The sequence below is a fragment of the Mustela nivalis genome (genome assembly GCF_964662115.1).
Source record: "Mustela nivalis genome assembly, chromosome: 7".
In the NCBI taxonomy this organism is placed as follows: Eukaryota; Metazoa; Chordata; class Mammalia; order Carnivora; family Mustelidae; genus Mustela; species Mustela nivalis.
Genome location: NC_139026.1, coordinates 107,973,690 through 107,989,430, shown reverse-complemented (window position 1 = coordinate 107,989,430; position 15,741 = coordinate 107,973,690). Strand labels below are relative to the sequence as shown.

The following is a 15,741-nucleotide window of genomic DNA, read 5'->3' as shown; positions in this document are numbered from 1 at the left end:
AGATATGAAAAATTATAGTAGCTTTAGATTTGGAATATGGTGATTGATGGTACTAAGTTTATAAGCCACAACATATAATCAGTTCTATTTTATGTGGCTTCTTTACAGAGTATAATAATTAAGATCTTCATATTTTCTTGCCATTGTTAATCTATATAAAAAATGTTTAACAAGTAAATATTTATGAATTAGGAAATGGAAGAGTTGTGTGTTAATAGGATAATGCCTAAGTTCAGTATCATTATTTTCTTTGGAAAGATTCTTTCTTTTCTTTTTTTTTTTTTTTTTAAGATTTTTACTTATTTATCTGACAGACACAGTGAGGGAGGGAACACAAGCAGGGGGAGTGGGAGAGGGAGAAGCAAGCTTCCTGCTGAGCAGGGACTGTGCCCGCCCCCCACCCCGCCAATGCAGGGCTCCATCCCAGAACTCTGGGATCATGACCTGAGCCAAAGGTAGACGCCTAAAGACTCAGCCAGCCGGGCACTCCGAAATACTGTTTCTTTAAAAGAGTAGGTGCGCCTGGGTGGCCCAGTTGGTTAAACATCCAACTCTGATTTTGGCTCAGGTCATGATCTCAGAGTCCTGAGTTCAAGCCCTGCATTGAGCTCTACACTGGAGGTGGAGCCTACGTAAGAAAGAAAACAAAAAACAAAAAAAGAGCATGGAAATAATGTTTGATTTAGAGATAGTCTTATATTCTCAAAATGTAATTCCTGTGATTGTCTTCTGCCTTTTTCAACATGGAGGTGAATTCTTAAAGGTTCTTAAAGGTCCATTTTCTTATTTTTTCTCTTTTATGTCATAGTTTTCAAATGTAAACTAAAACTCCCATTTAAACTACCCAGGTTTTCCTGCTGGACAGAAGGGTAGAAGTTGGTGAAAGATAGGAGGGAGGAAATGTGTGTGTATATATGTGTTTGTTTTTATGTACAGGCATACATTGTTTTATTGCACTTTGCTTTATTACATTCCACACATAATTGCATTTTTTACAAATTGAGAGCTTGTGGCAACACTGTTTTGAGAGCAAGTCAGTTGGCACCGTTTTTCCAATAGCATTTATTCACTTCACGTCTCTGTATCACATTTTGGGAATTCTGGCAATATTTCAAACTTTTTTGTTATTATTTGTTCTGGTCTCTGTGATTAGAAATTACGTCTTAAAGTTCTGATGATGGTTAGCATTTTTTAGCAAGGAAGTATTTTTGAGTTAAGTTGTGTACATTGTTTTTTTAGACATAATGCTGTTGCACACTAAACACTACACTATAATGTAGACATAACTTTTATGTGCACTGGAAAAACAAATCATTCATTTTACTCACTTTATTGTGATACTTATTTATGGTGGTCTGGAACCCAACCCACAGTATCTCCAAGGTGTGCCTATGTAGTATAACCAGTATCATAATTTGGCTTAAAGCTTGATGGTTAAAGAAGTTTTCAGAATTTATCCTAAAAGGTGTATCTGATGATTATGAAAAGTGAGCATCTAGTGATTTGTTTATTCACTTAGGGAGAATAAAGTGTATAATCTTACGATTTCACTTAGATTCTCTTTAGACCAGACTGATCCTTTTAAAAGAATTTCTAGATGCTTTATATAAATTGTCTTTTGGTTTGGTTCTTATAATAAAAGTTAATATGAATTGTTGAAGGTAGTGCTTTTTTCCTCCCCTTTTCTTTCTTCTTCTTTTTTTTTAAACTTTTAATAACATCTCTGCTTTTTGGTCTGTGGAAACTTCCATGCTGAAGCTATCCACTTAACCCTTTATTACCTAAATGTTTTTTTCTTTATTCTTTAAAGGCAGCTTATGTTAAAGTGGTCTAAAAGAGTTTGCTTTTTCATTTAAGTATCAAGGAACTGTACTTCTTGTTGTACATAATGAGTAGAAAATCAATAGCTTAGGCTAGAAGCTTAGCATCTCAAATTATAGAAATTTTCTGTGGGAAGGCCTTTGAAATTCCTGCTGGGCCATAAAGATTTTATATTTACATTTCCTTTTATGTTCAAATGAAATTTGTTATTCTACCTTTTTTGGTAATAAAACAGAGGAGCTGTAGACTAAGTACTGGTTTTTGCTCTGGAATATGTTATAAGCAAGTAATTTAATTTGACAATTTTGTTTACAGTTGCCCATTGGACGTCAATGTGTTAATCACTACCGACGGCTAAGGCGCCACTGTGTCTTTTCCCATGAAGAACTCATTTTCAAGATGGCAGCAGATCCGGAATGCTTAGACGTGGGGCTGGCTGCCATGGTGTGCAAAGAATTGACTCTCATGACTGAAGAAGAGACAAGATTAAGAGAGTCTGTTGTACAAATGGTGAGTTTGTGGACCACATTTTCTCTATTTGATACAGCTCATGGAATATACTAAAAATTGAACTTGTAGAAAGAATCCATTTTCATTTTTGATTCCTTTAGAAGATGAGCACAAAAATCACACGTTGGGAGAAAGTGTGTGTGTGTGTGTGTGTGTGTGTGTGTGTTTAAAGATTTATTTATTTTAGGGAGAGAGAGAGAAAGTATACAATGGAGTGGGGAGAGGGAGAGAGAATCTTAAGTGCACTCTGCTGCTGAGCATGAAGCTTGATACGGGGCTTGATCTCACAAGCTCAAGACCTGACCCGAAATCAAGAGTTGGGCGCTTAACCAACTGTGCCACCCAGGCACCCTGGAGAAGGTATATTTTTATTCTTGCTATTTTGGTTCTACAAAATGAAAGGTTTTAGAAATCTTTATGTCACCTCTAGATTTTAAAAAATGGAATCCTGTCATTTAGAATTTCTTAGATATGTTCCTTTTTTAAACCTTTTACATACAGTATTATTTCTTTAAGTAAGAAAGTTCAGATCCTTTACTCTGAGCTTTGAAATGAATAAAACTTGTGCTTCTGGTGATTCCAACTGTCAGAGTGGACTGGTGGATTGATCTGTTTTTGTTTTGTTTTTCCCCTGGGATCCGCCCCCAGTTTGGAAGCCAGTTGAATTTCTTTCTTTCTTTTTTTTTTTAAAGCCAGTTGAATTTCTGATGGAGTTTCTTACAATGATGGTGGCTGGGCAGTGGAGTGGCCATACCATTCCCACAGGTGTTGGGATTTTGAATGCCTAAAATAAACTAAACCTTTGTCACAATCAAGTTAATGAACATATCACCTTCAAAAATTTTCTTAGGCCCCTGTATGATCCTTCCCTCTTGTCCCATTCCCCCTCTTCACTACTCCCACTCCACCCTCTTCCAGGAAAACACCAATCTGCTTTCTTTCTTGTGCCTTTTTAAAAAGTGTCTTACTTAAATTGAGTCATACAGTTGATACTTTTTGTTTAGTTTCTTTGACTTAACATACTTTGAGATTCATTTATGTATTTATGTATTAATTGTTTATTCTTTTTAATTGCCAAGTAGTAGTTGTAGTATTTTTTGTATGGATATACCACAGTGTATCTTCACTTACAAATGAACATTTTAGTTGTTTTCAGACTTTTTCCTGTTACCAGTTAAGCTGCTATGAACATTTCTGAACAGATTTCTGTGTTGACATATATTTTCATTTTTCTTGGATAAATACTAGGACTGGAATGACTGGGTCTTATGACATGTGTATGTTTAATTTTTTCTACAAACTGCCACACTGTATTCCAAAATAGTTTTTACAGTTCTGCCAGGAATATGAGAGTTCCACTTGTCCTGCAATCTCCCTGACACTTGGAATTTTAACTTCAGATTTTTTTTTTATTCACTTATTGAACAGAGAGAGAGAGCACACAAGCTGGGGGGGAGAGGCAGAGGGAGAGAGAGAAGCAGGCTCCCCAAGAGCACGGATCCCAATGCAGGATTTGTTCCCAGGATCCCAGGATCATGACCTGAGCCTAAGGCAGACACTTAACCAACTGAACCACCCAGGCATTCCCAACTTTAAGTAGATACTCTTAATAGGTTTGTTGTGGTAGTTCATTGTGGCTTTAATTTTAATGACTAATGATGTTGGGTACCTTCTAGGTGCTTATTTGCTGTCTGTATATCTTTTTTAAAAAGATTTTACTTATTTATTGGACAGACAGAGATCACAAGTAGGCAGAGAGGCAGGCAGAGAGAGAGGAGGAAGCAGGCTCCCCACTGAGCAGAGAGCCCGAAGCGGGACTCGATCTCAGGACCCTAGGACCGTGACCTGAGCCAACGCAGAGGCTTTAATCCACTGAGCCACCCAGGTGCCCCACTGTCTATATATCTTTGAGGGAAGATTCTGTTCAGATCTTTTGGCTAACTTTTAAAACTTGGGTTCTTACTGAATTTTGAGGGTTCATTATATAGTCTAGATACAGATTCTTTACCAGATAGGTGATTTGAAAATATTTTCTTCCCGTCTGTGGCTTGTCTTTTCCTTTTCTTAATAGTATTTTTTAAAAAAATATTTTATTTATTTATTTGACAGAGAGAGATCACAAGTAGCAGAGAAGCAGGTGGGGGGGGGGGTGGGGAGCAGGCTCCTCACTGAGCAGAGAGCCCGATGCGAGGCTCAATCCCAGGACCCTGAGATCATAACCTGAGCCGAAGGCAGAGGATTAACCCACTGAGCCACCCAGGTTCCCCTCTTAATAGTATTTTTTTGAAGAGCAGGAGTTCTTTGGTTTATCAATTCTTTCTTTTTTGTCTCGTGGCTTTTGGCTATACCTAAGAAATCTTTAATTCAGGATCATGAAGATTTTCTCCTGTGTTTCCCAGAAATTTTTTAGTTTTAGCTCATACATTTATATGTATGGTCTGTTTCAAGTTAATTTTTGTATGTGGAATGAGGTATGGATCAGAGTTTATTTTCTTGCATATGTCACTTATGATTTCAAGCCCACTTATTAGATTACTAACTTGAGATCTCCTGTTTTGGCACAATTGGTTTTAGCTAACTTAATAACCAAGTAACCAAGAATAATAAGAACAATTGGTAGGTTGAGAAGACACTTTATTTTTTGACATATCCCAAGTGGTAGAATGTAACAGAAGCCTTGTTTCCTCTCAGTAAAATCAGAATTTTCTTGAAAACACCATTTTCAGTTAGAAAAGTTTATATAATCACAAAATTAAGGACTTTGTCTATTTTTAAAAAATTTCAAATAATGGGCTATCTTAGATTTGAAGAGTTTTGAGGAAATAAAGGTTTAAGCTGAAGAAAAATACTGTGGTAGATAGGAATTTGAATCTGAAAAGTAAAAGAAAAATCAATTTCACCATTCTTTTTATGGGCGTAAATGGGGGAAAAATCTTTAAACCAAAGCTATATATAGCTGTTTAAAGCTGTATAAAGCTATACATACTACAAATGATGTAAATATTAATATTAAAAACTAATTATTTTTTAAAAGATTTTATTTTATTTATTTGACAGAGAGAGATCACAAGTAGGCAGAGAGGCAGGCAGAGAGAGAGGAGGAAGCAGGCTCCCTGCTGAGCAGAGAGCTGGATGTGGGCCTCGATCCCAGGACCCTAGATCATGACCTGAGCCAAGGCAGAGGCTTTAACCCACTGAGCCACCCAGGTGCCCCTAAGCTAATTATTTTTAAGAGTTTATGACCTTGGAAATTAGAGTTTTTGCTATATGGTCAGATTTTTTTTTCTAATTTGAATTACCTGTGATAAGAAACAAGAGGGTTGCCTGGGTGGTTCAGTCAGTTAAGTGTCTGCCTTGGCTCAGGTCATGATCTCAGGGTTCTGGGATTAAGCTCCGAGGTGGGCTCTCTGCTCAGTGGGGAGTCTGCTTCTCCCTCTTCTTTTGTCTCTCTGCCCGTTCATGCTTTCTCTCTCAAATAAATAACTTTAAAAAAGAAGAAGAAGAAGAAAGAACAAGATAAAAGTGAATCTTTTTGTTTTTTAAAAAAAATTTTTTGAGAAAAATGAATTTATGACTTGATATAGTTAATATTCTCATGTTATATCTATATTCTTAAAAGCTTTCTTTGCTTATTTTTTATTAGCCTTTTATATTTTATTATTTTTTAATTTTTATTTATTATTATTTATTTTTTAAGATTTTACTTATTTGGGGCGCCTGGGCGGCTCAGTGGGTTAAAGCCTCTGCCTTCAGCCCAGGTCATGATCTCAGTGTCCTGGGATCAAGCCCCGAATTGGACTCTCCTCCGCAGGGAGCCTGCTTCCTCCTCTCTCCCTGCCTACCTCTCTGCCTACTTGTGATCTCTCTCGGTCAAATAAATAAATAAAATCTTAAAAAAAATAAAAGAAAAAAAGAACTACCTGCTCTGCTAAAAAAGAGTAGGTAATTAAAAAAAAAGATTTTATTTATTTATTTGATCGAGAGAGATCACAAGTAGATGGAGAGGCAGGCAGAGAGAGAGAGGGAAGCAGGCTCCCTGCTGAGCAGAGGGCCCGATGTGGGACTTGATCCCAGGACCCTGAGATAGCCGAAAGCAGCGGCTCAACCCACTGAGCCACCCAGGCGCCCCGCGGTTATTCATTTTTTTAATAAGACTGTCTTTTTATTTTATTTTATTATTTATTTATTTATTTTTTAAAAGATTTTATTTATTTCACAGAGAGAGATCACAAATAGACAGAGAGGCAGGCAGAGAGAGAGAGAGGGAAGCAGGCTCCCTGCTGAGCAGAGAACCCGATGTGGGACTCGATCCCAGGACCTTGAGATCATGACCCGAGCTGAAGGCAGCAGCTTAACCCACTGAGCCACCCAGGCACCCAAGACTGTCTTTTTAGAGTAGTTGAAAGTTCACAGCAAAAAAAGGGAAAGGGGGGCGCCTGGGTGGCTCAGTGGGTTGGGCCGCTGCCTTTGGCTCAGGTCATGGTCCCAGTGTCCTGGGATCGAGTCCCACATCGGGCTCTCTGCTCAGTGGGGAGCCTGCTTCCCTCTCTCTCTCTCTGCCTGCCTCTCTGCCTACTTGTGATCTCTCTCTGTCAAATAAATAAATAAAATCTTTAAAAAAAAATAAAAAGGGAAAGGGTAGATTATAGAGATTTCCCATATGTCTTCCATCACTACACATGCAGTGCCTTCTGCATTATCAGTGTCTCCTGCCAGAGTGGTACATTTGTTAAGATTTATGAACCTGCATTGATGCATCATAATCACCCAAAGTCTATAGTTCATATTGCGGTTCACTCTTGGTGTATATTCTTTGTGTTTGGATGAATATATAATGACATGTATCCATCATTATAGTATAGAGTATTTTTGCTTCACTAAAATTCCTCAATGTTTCATCTGTTTATCTCTGCCCACCCCCTTCCATTGGCAAATACTGATCTTTTTACTATCTCTGTAGTTTTGTCTTTATATCGTATAGTTGAAATCATACAGTGTATAGTCTTCAGATTGCCTTTCATTTTTTTCATGTGAATGTCTAGTTGTTCCAGCATGATTTATTGAAAAGAATATCTTTGCTTCATTGTGTTGTCATCTTTGTGAAAGATCAGTTGACTATATTTATGTGAGTCTGTTTCTACATCCTCTGTTGTGTCCATTGATTGATTTGTCTATTCCTTTGTAATACCATGTAATCTTCATTACTACTGTAGCTTTATAATGTTTTAAAATTTTTATTGATTTTTTATTTGAGTATAGTTGACACACAGTTTAGTGTACAATTTATCTAAGTCTTAGAGTCAGATAGTATTAGTCTTCTGACTTTGTTCTTCTGCAGTATTGAACCATTATGAGTCTTTTACTTTTCCATATAAACTTTAGAATACTTTATCAATATCCATGGGGATTTTGATTTTGATTGTACTAGATTTATAGATTAAGTGGGTAGAACTGACAACTTGACAACACCAAACATGGAACACCTCTATCCATGAACATGGAACACCTCTCCATTTATTTAGCTCTTTGATTTTGTCCATAGGAGTTCTGTAGTTTTTTTTCTTGTATGTATTCTGTTAGATACCTAAGTATTTCATTTTTGGAGGGTGCTAATATAAATAGTAATTTGTTTTTAATATCAAATTCCACTTGTTTATTACTGGTATATAGAAAAGAGATTGAATTGAATCCTGACCTTGTATCTGTGTAACCTTGCTATTATTGCTTATTAGTTCCAGGAGTGTTTTTGTCAGTTCTTTCAGATTTTCTGCATGAGGATCTTATGATCCATGAACAAAGATGGTTTGGTTTCTTTCTTCCCAGTCTGTATCCTTTTTATTTCCTGTTCTTGTCTTACTGTATTAACTAGGCCTTCCTGTTGAAAAGGAGTGGTGGGAGGGAACATTTTTGTCTTATTCTTGGTCTTAGTAGAAAAATTTATTAGGAATGGGTATCAAGTGGTTTTTCTGCATCTGTTGTTAGAATCATGTGGCAGGGTTTGAGAGGATTGACTCTAATTTTGAAAAGTTCTAATTGTTGCATACTTGGGATGAATTCCACTTAATTTGGTTATGTAATTCTTAATATATACTGTTGGATTCAACTTGCTAGTTTTATTGAAGATTTTTGCATCTATGTTCATGAGAGATATTGGCCTGTAGTAGTTTTGGTAGCTGGATAATGTTGGCTTCATAGAATGAGTTAAATGTTTTCTCTGCTTCTGTCCTCTGAAAGAGTATAGAGAATTGGCTTAATTTCTTCTGTAAATGTTTGGTAGAATTCACCAATAAACCCATTTGGGACTGGTGTTTTTTGTTTTGGAAGGTTATTAACTATTGATTTGATTTCCTCAATAGATGTATAGAGCTATTCAGATATTGCAAGTGTGTGTGTGTGAGAGAGAGAGAGAGAGAGGAAGAGAAATTTGACATTATCTTTCCAGGAATTGGTCCATTTCATCTGGTCATGAAATTTGTGGGCATAGAGTTGTTTATAGTATTCTTGAATTATCCTTTCAGTATCCATGGGATCTATAGCAGTGACCACTTTTTTAATTTCTGATTTTAGTAATTTGTGTCCTGTTTGTTTGTTTTTCCCCCAGCTAGAGGCTTATCAGCATCATTGACCTTTCTTAGGACCAGTTTTTGGTTTTATTGATTTTTTTCTCTACTCATTTCCCTTCTTTCATTTCACAAATTTCTGCTCTAATTCTTTTTTTTTTTTTTTTTAAGATTTTATTTATATATTTATTTTAGAGAGAGTACAGGCAGAGTGAGGGACAAAGGGAGAGGGAGAACTTCAAGCAGACTACACGCTGAACACAGAGCCCAACACAGGGCTTGATCTCATGACTCTCAGATCATGACCTGAGACAAAATTAGGAGTTGGATACATAACCAACTGAACCACCCAGACACCGTGCCCCTCTTCTGCTTATTTGGATTTAATTTGGTCTTCTTTTTCTGGTTTCCTAAAGTGGAAACTAAGGTTATTCATTTTATGTATATTTATTTAAAATGGAATTCCTTGGGGTGCCTGGCTGGCTTAGTCTATAGAGTGTGACTCTTGATTTTGGGGTTGCAAATTTGAGCCCCATGTTGGGTGTAGAATTACTTAAAAATAAAATTTTTTTAAAAAGTGGGGGAATTCCTTTCTCATTGCCTGGTGTCTATTGAAGCTTGAAATTTAAGCATAGGTACACTTCATTTTAATGTACCTTTGCTCTATTGTGCTTCATAAATACTGTGATTTTTACATATTGAAAGTTTGCGGTAACCTTGCAGTAAGCAAATTTATTGGTCCCATTTTTCCAACAACATTTGCTCACTTTGTGTCTGTATGTCATGTTTGGTAATTCTCACAATATTTCAGACTTTTTACTTTATATCATTTATTTATTTTGTTTATTTTTATTTATCTCATAATATACAGTGTTTAGTTTCCAGGTGTACAATATAGCAATTCAACAATTCTGTACATTACTCGGTGCTCATCACCATAAGTGTACTCTTAATCCCCTTTACGCATCCCTCCTGCCCCATCTCTCTTCTGGTAAGCACCAATTTATTCTCTGTATTTAGTAGAATCTGGGGCACTCTTCATGTCAAAGTCATGAGTTTGAGCCCCATGCTGGGTGTATAAAGCTTACTTAAAAAAAGAAAGTGGAATACCCTTAATAGAGTCTTTCTGATTTGTTAGTTTATCTTTTTTTCTTTGTTTTGTTTCTTAAATTCCACATATGAATGAAATCAGATGGTATTTGTCTTTCTCTGACTGATTTATATTACTTAGGATTATATCCTCTAAGTCCATCCATATTATTGCAAATGGCAAGTTATCATTCTTTTTTTGTGGATGAGTAATATTCCAGTGTATATATACCACATCGTCTTTATCCATTCATTTATCAGTGAACACTTGAGTTGCTTCCATGATTTGGCTATTATAAATACTGCTGTAATAAACATAGGGGTGCATATATCTTTTAAAATTAGTGTTTTCATATTCTTTGGGTAAATACCGAGTAATGCATCTACTAGATCATATGGTGATTCTGTCTTTAATTTTCTGAGGAACCTCCATATTTTTCCACAGTGGCTGCATCAGTTTTCATTTCCACTAATAGTGCATGACTGTTTCTTTTTCTCCACGTCCTTGCTGACACTTGTTTCTTGTATTTTTAATTTTAATAATTCTGATAAATGTGAGATGATATATCGTGTTTTTTTTAAGAATTTTTTTAAAAATTTTTATTTCTGATATATCATGGTTTTAATTTGCATTTCTCTGATAAATGATGTTGAGCATCTTTTCATGTGTCTCTTTACCATCTCTGTGTCTTTAAAGGAGAAATGTCTGTTAATGTCTTCTGCCCTTTTTTGGTGGGGGTGGTGTGGTGGAGCCTAACGTGAGGGTTGAACTCACAAACATGAGATCAAGACCTGAGCTGAGATCAAGAGTCAGATGCTTAACCCACTAAACCACCCAGGCACCCCTCCCCATTTTTTAATTGGTCAGATTTTTTATTATTATATTTGTTGTGGTCATTTTGATGAGTGATCTTTGAGGTTACTGTTGTCATTATTTTGGGTGCCATGACCTGTGCTTATATAACAGTGAAATTATTATTATTAGATAAATGATAACTTATTAGATAAATGTTTTATCTACCACCTGGCTGTTTCCTCATTCTTTGTTCTTTGAGACACAACAATATTGAAGTTAGGCCAATTAATAACCCTACGATGGCCTTTTAAGTGTTCAAGTGGAAGAGTCACATGCCTCTCACTTTGATCAGAAACTAAAAATCCTTAAGCTTCATGAGGAAAGCATGTGGGAAGCCTAGATGAGTCAAAAGCTTGGCTTCTTGTGCCAGAGTTAGCCAGGTTGTGAATGCAGAGGAAAATTTCTTAAAGGAAATTAAAAGTACTACTCTAATGAACACATGAACAATAAGAAACTAAAAGAGCCTCATTGCTGATGTGGTGAAAGTTTTAGTGATCTGGATAAAAGATGGAGCCAGCTACAGTATTTTCTTATGCCAAGGCCTAATCCATAGCAAGGCCCTAACTCCTCAGTTTTATGTAGGCTAGGAGTGGTAAAGAAACTACAGAGGTTTGAAGCTAGCAGAGTTTGGTTCGTGAAGCTAGCAGAGGTTGGTTCAAAGAATTCATCTCTATACCACAGAAATGCAAAGTGAAGCAGCAAGTGCTGATGTTGAAGTTGGCACGAGTTTATTCAGATCTAGCTGAAGTCAGTGAAGGTGGCTACGCTAAGTACAGATGTTCAGTATATAAGAAACCGCCTTCTGTTGGAAGAAGATGCCATCTAGGACTTTGTTAGCTAGAGAGAAATGAATGCCTAGCTTCAGAGTTCCCAAGGAGAGGCTGACTATCTTGTTAGGGGCTAATACAGCTCATGACTTCAGGTTGAAGCCAGTGCTTATTTACTATTCTGAAAAGCAGGGTCCTTAAGAATTAGCTGAATCTACTCTGTGTCCTGTAACTGGAACAACAAAGCCTGGATGACAGCACATTTGTTTACAAATGGTCTAGACCTAGTTTGCCATGCTGCAAACAGGACATCTGTTCTGCAACCTATGGATCAAGGAGTAATTCAACTTTAAAAGTCTTATTATTTAAGGAATATTTTGTAAGGCTGTAGTTGCCATGATAGTGAGTGATTCATGTGATGGACCCAGGCAGAATAAATTGAAAACCTTCTGGAAAAGGTTCACCATTCTAGATTCTATTAAGAATATCCCTGATAGGGGCGCTTGGGTGGCTCAGTGGGTTAAAACCTCTGCCGTTGGCTCAGGTCATGATCCCAGGATCCTGGGATCAAGCCCCGCATCGGGCTCTCTGCTCGGCGGGGAGCCTGCTTCCCTTCCTCTCTCTCTGCCTGCCTCTCTGCCTACCTGTGATCTCTGTCTGTCAAATAAATAAATAAATAATCTTAAAAAAAAAAAAAAGAATATCCCTGATAGATGAGGCAAGGCCTGAATATCAATATGAACAGGAGTTTGGAAGAAGCTGATTGCAGTCTTGGCTTGGATGACTTTGAGTATTCAAGACTTCAGTGAAGGAGATAACTGCAGATGGTGGAAGTAGCAAAACTAGAATTAGAAGTGGAGCCTGAAGATGGGACTGAATTGTTACAATCTCATGATGAAACTTGAGCAGTTGAGGAGTTGCTTCTTATGGACAAGCAGAGAAAGTAATTTCCAGAGATGAAGTCTGCTGGTGAAGATGCTGTGAAGGTTATTGAAATGACAGTAAAGAATTTAGAATATTACATAAACTTAATGGATAGTGCAGTGGCAGGATTGTGAGAGGATTAACTCCAGTTTTGAAAAAAGTTCTAATTGTGTGTAAAATGCTATCTGACAGCATTGTATTCTTCAGAAAAGTCACACGTGAAAGAAGCAGTTGATGTGGCAGACTCTGTTGTTATTGTTGTCCACCAATTGAGCCAGCCAGGTGTCCCAGACTCTTGTTTTATTTTAAGAAATTGCCACAGCCACCCCAACCTTCAGCAACCATCCCCTGGTCAGGCAGCAGCCCAAGTGACATGGAGGTAAGACCCTCCACCAGTGAAAAGCTCAAATGATATTGAGCATTTTTTAGCAATAAAGAGTTTTTAAATTAAGGTATATACATTGCTTTTTTAGGCATAATACTATTGCATATTTAATAGGCTGCAGTATAGGGTAAATATAACTTTTTTATATGTGCTGAGAAACCAGAAAGTTCATTTGACTTATTTTATTATGATACTTGTTTTATTATTGTGGTCTGAAACAAAACCCACAATATCTCCAAGGTCTGCCTGTACATTGGTGGAGACTCATGAAGTCGGTTTTTGTGGTCTAGTCTCATTTCAGGTTTAACCTTTGTTATTAATGGGGTATCGTTTTTCCTTGTTCTGCAGTAATTTGAGTATTGCATCTCTTGATCATTTTATTTATTGTTTGATCACATTTCTTTAAGGACTCTTTTCCTGTAAACTCAACTTCTTCTTATGCCCTTGAGACTCTAATCTCAACCCTTTCTTTGCATATTGTGCCCTTGTCTTTCCTATCTTGAAGAAAGTTTTCATTTTTTTCCTACCAAAAAACTCGAGTGGTTTTTCTGTGGCCAGTGCCCTTGTTTCCTTTTTATCCCTTCATTGTCACTGTCATTCTGAAATTCTCAGAATTTGTTAGTGATTTTATTGCCAAAATCTAGTTGCTCTTTGTCTTTTATCCCCATGACCTCTTTGTTGCACTACATTTTGCTTCTTTGTTCCTTTCCCTAACACTTGCCTACTGTTTCTTGCACCTGATAACACTTGCAGTCACTTTAAAAAAATTAAAAAAAAAAAAAAAGATTTATTTATTTATTTTAGAGAGACAACGAGCTGGGGGAGAGACAGAGAGAGGGAGCGAGAGAATCCATAAGCAGACTCCCTGCTGAGCATGGAGCCCAACTTGGGGCTCCATCCGAGGACCCTGAGATCATGACCCAAGTTGAAACCAAGAGTCAGCCTCTCAACCAAGTCACCCAGGTGCCCATTGCCAGTCACTTTTAATTATTTTCCTCATCTTCAATTGCCAGTGTTTGCAGGGTGCAGCCTTTGACCTTTTATTGTTTTCTTTTCGTGCTACTTTACGAGGAATTCTTAGCTTTCCTTAGGATTTTACCTCTTTTTCAATTACTACCTTGTGGTTTCACTTCTCAGGTTTTGATATTTCCTCCTAGTTTATGCAAACACAGGAATTATTGTCACTCTGAAAGAGGTGTCATATCCAGTCACCCATTTGTAATCCAGGTTTCCCTGGGAGACATTTCTGTTTAGTTTTTTGTCATCTTACTTTCAGCATCTGAGATAGAATATCATCTCCTCTCCATCTGCCCTTTCACAGACCACTTTACTAATTCCCAATAAGTTTCAGGATCATTATTTTAAAAACTTGATGTGATCCTTGACTCATCCGTCTCTTTCACAGTCATCTACTATCTCGTTTGAAGTTTTTATTTGGGCAGTGTCTCATTAATTCCACTCCCACCCCCCTTTACTTTACTGCTACCATTTGGTTTCATTCCTTAATTTTCTCACCTTGATTATTTCAAATAGCCTTTTAATTTGTATCTCTTTTTTCTTCTCTCTTTTCTCTCCTAATAATTTATAATTTTCTGAGTTATATAATGTTGAAAAGTATTATAAGGAAAAATTGTTCTGTGATAGCAAAGCTTGGGAAATGGTAGATTAAGAAAAAACTACTTGGGGAGCGCGGTGCCTGGGTATCTATCTTAGTGGGTTGGGCCTCTGCCTTCAGCTCAGGTCATGATCTCTGGGACCTGGGGTGGAGCCCCAAATCAGCCTCTCTGCTTAGCGGGAAGCCTGCTTCCTCCTCTCTCTGCCTGCCTCTCTGCCTACTCTCTCTTTGTCAAATAAATTAAAAATCTTCAAAAAGAAAAAAGAAAAAACTTGGGGATAAAGAAGTAATGATTCCTTACTGTAAAACTTCTATGATATGCTGGTGTTCATTGTTAATCTCTTAAATTGGGAGTATATGGGTAATACATAGCGTTTTCCCATAGACAATTTATTTAATTTTTTTGCAGAGTATCTTCTAGGGCTAGGGGTTCCTGGAGCATACTTTAGGATCTGGTGTAAAATTTATTTGAGACAGAGACAGACAGAAAGTGAGTGGCAGGGGGTGGGGGCCTCGGGGCAGAGAGAGGGAGAATCCCAAGCCATTTTAACCAACTGAACCATGCAGGTGCCCCAGATTTCTTGATGTATTAATGTCCTGTTTGCCAGCTGTTCTGAAGCTGTGTAAATTCTTAGAAGCTCAGAAATACCTGCAGTGCATTTTGGAACCATTTTTACATGAAATAATTTTTTATTTTTATTTTATTTATTTATTTATTTATTTATTTATTTATTTTTTTAAAGATTTTATTTATTTATTCGACAGAGAGAAATCACAAGTAGGCAGAGAAGCAGGCAGAGAGAGAGAGGAGGAAGCAGGCTCCCCGCCGAGCAGAGAGCCCGATGCGGGACTCGATCCCAGGACCCTGAGATCATGACCTGAGCCGAAGGCAGCGGCCTAACCACTGAGCCACCCAGGCGCCCATGAAATAATTTTTTTAAAAAGATTTTATTTTATTTATTTGTCACAGAGAGAGAGAGAGAGAGAAAGCACAAGCAGGGGAGCAGCAGGCAGAGGGAGAAGCAGGCTCCCCACTGAGCAGGGAGCCTGGTGCTGGATCCTGGGATCATGACCTGAGTTGAAGGCAGGCACTTAACTGACTGAGCCACCCAGGCTTCCCTACATGAAATAATTTTTAAAGCAAATATTAAAGGCTAATATCAGAAATGGGAAGATATGGGTGTATGGTTAAGAGACATGTCGATTAAAACCAA

General features: G+C 37.3%; 1 protein-coding gene across 9 annotated transcripts in view; it reads left to right on the top strand.

Moving 5' to 3' along the window:
* Window positions 1–15,741, top strand: part of KDM5A (lysine demethylase 5A) — a 94,891-nt gene that overhangs the window by 41,932 nt on the left and 37,218 nt on the right. For all 9 annotated transcript variants that reach the window (XM_082738013.1, XM_082738017.1, XM_082738016.1 and 6 more), the window contains one exon: window positions 2,137–2,331. In XM_082738013.1, coding sequence (XP_082594139.1) covers window positions 2,137–2,331 — 195 coding nt within the window. The remainder of the gene's footprint in view (window positions 1–2,136; window positions 2,332–15,741) is intronic.